The sequence below is a fragment of the Triticum urartu genome, chromosome 6A, assembly GCF_056163025.1.
Source record: "Triticum urartu cultivar PI428250 chromosome 6A, HENAU_Tu73, whole genome shotgun sequence".
In the NCBI taxonomy this organism is placed as follows: Eukaryota; Viridiplantae; Streptophyta; class Magnoliopsida; order Poales; family Poaceae; genus Triticum; species Triticum urartu.
In genome coordinates, this window is record NC_141878.1 from 462,404,362 (window position 1) to 462,410,158 (window position 5,797).

General features: G+C 45.0%; 1 protein-coding gene across 1 annotated transcript; it reads left to right on the forward strand.

Moving 5' to 3' along the window:
• The first annotated feature begins 464 nt into the window (after window positions 1-464).
• Window positions 465-2,363, forward strand: LOC147965708 (uncharacterized). The gene has a single exon (XM_087530570.1). It carries the CDS (start codon window positions 465-467, stop codon window positions 2,361-2,363), a length of 1,899 nt encoding a protein of 632 aa, XP_087386696.1.
• The last annotated feature ends 3,434 nt before the right edge of the window (window positions 2,364-5,797 follow it).

Sequence of the window (5,797 nt, forward strand, 5' to 3'; positions counted from 1 at the left end):
CTGGGCTTCCCGATATTGGGTTGGTTTCATCTGTGTGCCAGAGCCTGGAGGGTGTTATGCTTGAAATCCCTTCTACACAAGAGGCAGCCAGGCAGTTTGATGCTATGGTCGATGACATGGTGGACCATGTTTTAACATGTACGATTTGCGCTTAGAAGGGCCACATGGTAGTCTCTTGTGGAATGCGAGCGGTCTGCTCGGCTTGCTCTCGTGTGGGTCACTCTAGGCATGAGTGTAATGATTTTTCTTGGGCTCATGGATTGGTTTGGAGGCAGAGCTCGCTGCAACAAAACATGAGTATTTCAGAATCCTCAGCTGATCAGGGGAAGGGAGCCGGAGTTATTGGGATATCTAGTCCTGTCACATCGCCACCGCCCACATTGTTCCAATCTCCTCGCCTCCCTGCCAAGGAAACCTCCTGCCCTTCCAAAGAAAACCTCCGCTCGTCGCCGCTGCAGACGGCCATGGCGAACTTTGAGCTCAACCCACACCGTCTGGTGCCGCCGGGGCATCACATCATCGATGGTGGGGATCGACGTCTGCCCCGCACCTTCTTCACGCCTGCGACCCACCCGCCTCGACGCCATGAAGATTACATGGTGGCTGAGGTTATGCCTGCTCCGGATGGACCTCTTGGACCTGTCAGAGAGGAAGTGGTTCAGTTTCTTCAGAACAGAGGTATTCTTGTCCGTTCTGCTCAGCCGTGGTTTCATGGAGTTGGTCTGTTTCAAGTTCGGGATCCGTCTGTTAGATATACTTTGATTCAGCATCCGCCGTTTGCTTTGGGAAATGATCGATTTGTTAGATTTATGAAGCATGATGAGGGGGGAAACTTCAAAGGAAATCATGGTTTTCGTAAGGGCTCGCTCATGTTCGTTGGGATTCCACTTGATTATCGTACAACAGAGTTTATCTCTCAGGCAGTAGGTACTTTTGGAAAGTTTCATTCTTGGGATAGTGAAGATCTGTACCTGGCCCGTACTGTTGTGGAGGCAAGCTTTCCGGATACGCCTCTTGTGCCAAGGGATGTGGTTTTTGGAGATTATGCTGAATGGGGGGGGGGTGCACAAGTTTCCTGGACTGCTGCATGTTATGTTCTTGGGGCAGACTTTGCCGACCAGAAGCCCAACAATGAGGATCCGATGCCTTTGGATGGAAATACTCATCCAATGCCTGGACACCTAATTCCAGACAACATACCATTTGTTCTCCCGCCTTACCCAATGCTTGGATGGAATGACGCGCCTCTCGCACCCCGTCCCCCTCCTGATAACCCAGTTGCTGCTGGTTGGGGCAATGCTCAATGGGGAGATGAGGAGGACAATAATCAGCCCCCACAGCCCGCTGTGCCAGAACAAGATCAAGTCTCCATTGTCATTGATCAACCAGAAGAATCTGAGTCTGTTGAGCAGCCTCTGCAGGTCGTTCAACCGCAGCATCCACCATTGTTCGATCTGATTGCCCCAGTTCATGTTCAACCTGCAGTTGTGGCGGAAAATCCATTGGCTATTGTCCCCTATCAGCCACCTGTAATTCAGCACCATCAGATCTTCATTGGGATGGCTCGGATTGTGGCTGGACCAACTCTTCCGCCTGAAATGCTTTGGAAGCGCTCGTTTGAGAATTTGATGTTTGACTTTTCAGTGAAGGAGGTGCCTAGGTCCATTTTCTTCAAGCCCTTCGGGACTGTCACCTATTCCAAGCGCAAATGGTCGATTGCGTTTGATGACTCTCAGAGGATGTCCATGCTGGTCCCAAGTTTGCCCAGTACTCTGCCTAGCAATATTGCAACTGTCACTAGGCGCCCAGTTGCTCGATCCTTGTTTGGTAGTTCTTCTGTCTCAAGTGATGGGCATTCTGGTGATGTGAGTTCTGATGGGCTGTTGATTTCTGATGCTGTGGTTGCTGCGGATTCTGGGGCTGTGGGGCTTTCTGGCCAGGAGGAGGTTTCCTCTCCTGTGGTTTTCGCTACGGAGTCCAAGACTCGCCAGAAAAACCAACGTGGCAGGCGGAAGATATCTGCTCCCTTGGTGGACACTTCAGTTAGAAGATGTACGAGGAGCGCGGCAAAGTTGGATGGTTTCAAACCTGTGGTTTTTGAGCAACTTTCACTTCAGCTTGCTAAAAGACGTCCTAGGTCCAAGCCCATGGAAGAGAAGGCCCGGCCCAATCCGGAAGCTGCTACTGGCATGGACAACAACACTGAAGATTTGGGCAACGACAAGACTGAAGATGTCCCTCCGCCGACGCCGCTCGGGGTGCTGCAGGAAATTGGAGCAGAGCTGGAAATTGATTCCAACTTGCTGTCTCAGGAGAAGCTTATGGCTAATCCTAAGGACGACTCCTCCTCCGGCAGTGCTTAAATGTTAAAGTTTCATGTTTTGTCTAGGTGTAGCGAGCCTGTCAAATCTGCTGTCTGTTATGTCCTCTCTGAACTTATGCACTATGGTCTAGACTTGGCACTTCTGGTTTTCTATGGCCTGGGTTGTGTGGCACTAGGTGTCACACTGTTTATGCTATGTTCTTATATATTATTCTATGAATCAAAGGTTAATGCGTAGCTGGAAGGTTCTTTGTTAGAATGTCCGTGGGTTGAATTCTGAAACAAGGCAGCGTGCGGTTAGGCAGAAAGTATCTGAAAGTCAATGTGCAGTTGTGTGCCTGCAGGAAACTAAGCTCTCTGAGTGCCCTCGAAATTTAATTAAAAGCATTTGTCCTGTGGGTTTTGATCAGTTTATTGAATCTCCTTCAAGGGGAGCTTCTGGTGGCATTTTAACTGTGTGGCGATCAGATGTTTTTTCAGGGACCTTAATTGAAGTTAAACCTTATGGGGTTGTGATTAGTTTCAAGTCTGTGCATAATGATGACATATGGTACCTAGTCAATGTTTATGGACCCTATTAGGGTGTCTTACGAGATGAATTTGTCAGCTGGCTTTATAATTTAAAGGTTGAACCTGAACAGAATTGGCTGTTGTTGGGAGATTTTAACTTCATTAGATCTCTAGACAATAGAAATCTTCCTGGTGGAGATGTCAATGATATTTTTATTTTCAGTGAGATCATAGGTCACTTGGGACTGCTTGAATTACCTCTAAAAGGAAGAAGGTTCACTTGGTCTAATATGCAGGATTTCCCTCTTCTTGAACAGTTGGATTGGTTTTTTACCTCTGCCAGCTGGATTGACCAATACCCAAATACTCAAGTTACACCTCTTGCCAAAACTGCGTCAGATCATATTCCATGTGTGGTTTCTATATGCACAAACATCCCAAAGGCTCACATATTCAGATTTGAAAATTATTGGGTCCACCAACCTGGTTTCATGGAGTGTGTTCAAGAGGTTTGGCAAAAACATTCTCATAAAACACACATATCAGCAATTATTATGGACAAACTAAAAGCTTTGAGGTTTGCTCTTAAGAAATGGCAGAAGGGTTTGTCACATATTAAAATTCCGATTGAGAAGTGTAACTGGGTGATCTTTTGGTTAGATGATTTGGAAGAATCCAGGCCTTTGTTCTTATCTGAATCCAATTTCAGAAAACTAGTGAAGATGCACCATGAATATCTTCTTCATTTGCAATTTCTATACTAGAAGAAGAGGTGCACCATTAGGTACATCAAAGTGGGGGAAGAAAATTCCAAATTCTTCCAAGCCATGGCAACTAAGAGATATAGAAAAAATTCAATTGCCACCTTACAGTTGTCTGATGGAACAGTTTCTTCAGACCATGACACAATTGCTAAGGAATTTCTGGAGATTTTTAAGGGCAGAATGGGAACTGTGAAACCAATCTTTCTGGGCAATGACATCCTTTCTATCATCCATAGGGTGCAGGGGCTAGATGTCCTCACTAGGCCTTTTGAGGTCAAAGAAATTGAGCAGGTGATCAGGGAATTGCCCATTGACAAGGCTCATGGACCAGATGGATTTAATGGTCTTTTTATGAAAAAGTGTTGGCCAATCATTTCAGGAGATTTCATTGCACTGGTCAATGAGTTCCATGCTGGAACTGCTCAGCTTGAAAATCTCAGTGAGGCCTTCATAACTCTGATCCCCAAAAAGTTGTCACCTGAAACTGCTGGAGATTTTAGGCCAATTTCTTTGACAAGTGTGGGGTTGAAATTCCTCACTAAGCTTGCAGCCAACAGGTTCCAAGATGAAATAACCAAATGTGTGCATAAGAATCAATATGGCTTTATCCAATCAAGAACCATTCAGGATTGTATAGCATGGACTTTTGAGTACATTCACCAGTGCAATCAGTCAAAACAGCCAATCATGTTACTCAAACTTGACTTTGAAAAAGCCTTTGATTCTATTCAGCATGAGGCAATTATAAAGATCTTGGTGGCAAAGGGTTTTGATAATAAATGGATATCCTGGATACAGCAATTGTTGTCCTCAGCAACCTCCTCAATCTTACTTAATGGGGTACCAGGAAATCATTTCAAGTGCAAGTGTGGGGTAAAGCAAGGTGATCCCATCTCACCTTTGTTGTTTGTGATTGCTGCTGATCTATTGCAGACTATGATTAATGATCATCTCATGAAAGGACTTCTCTCTTTGCCCCTACTAACTCATGATCCTGATTACCCAGTGGTCAAATATGCTGATGACACACTTCTGTTTGTGAATGCTGATTCTGCTCAGTTGGAGGTGCTTAAGTCTGTTCTAAAGTCCTTCTCCATGGCAACTGGACTGCAGATTAATTATCACAAATCATCAATGTAACCAATTAATGTGGATGCCACTTCTGCCAATGTTCTTGCTGCACAGTTTGGGTGCCAACTGGGGGTTATGCCATTCACATATTTGGGTCTGCCAGTGGGCACAACTAGGCCCAAAATTGTTGATCTGCTTCCACTAGTTGACTATATGGAAAGAAGGTTAACTGCTAGCTCATGGTTTCTGCCCCAAGGTAGTAGGCTGGAGTTGGTAAACTCTGTTATCTCTTCATTGCCAATCTTTTTCCTTTGTAGTTTATCAATACCACAAGGGATTTTAAAGCAACTGGAAAGAATACAGAGACAATGTCTATGGAGAAAGTATGGTCAGGAGAAGGGGAATTCTCTGGCTGCTTGGCCCTTGGTCTGCAGGCCCAAACTTAAGGGTGGGCTTGGCATACTCAATCTGGGCCTGCAAAATGAAGCTTTGTTAATGAAATTCCTCAATAAGCTCTATAAGTAGATGTGCCATGGGTTCATTTGATCTGGGACACTTACTATTATCATAGAGTTCCTCATGACACTGCTTTGTGTGGCTCCTTTTGGTGGTGAGACATCTGTAAGCTAATGGATAAATTCAGGGCTGTTTCTTCTGTATTTGTGGGAAGAGGGGACTCTTTGCTATTCTGGTCTGATTCTTGGGAAATTGATAACTCATTCATACCACTCCAAGACAGATTCCCTAGACTTTTTTCCTTCTGCTTGCAAAAGAATTTCTCTGTTATGGAAGTGATGCAGACCAGTGAGTTTCAGAGCATGTTCTCCTTGCCACTATCTGAATTGGCCTATATGGAGTTTAATCAACTGTCTGGAGTTGTGGCTGAGATTTCCTTCGATGTTGCTGCTAATGATTCCTGGCAATGGAAACATGGGAAGAATGCTGGGTTTACAGCAAAGAAATACTATAACTTTGTTCATGAGCCAATTCCTGTCAACCTTCTTCTCTGTTGGATATGGAAATCCTGCTGTACTATGACAATTAAAATGTTTGCCTGGCTTGTCATTATGGACAGAGTAAACACCAAAGATATGATTCAACGCAGGAAGTGGAAGATCAATGATGGGCC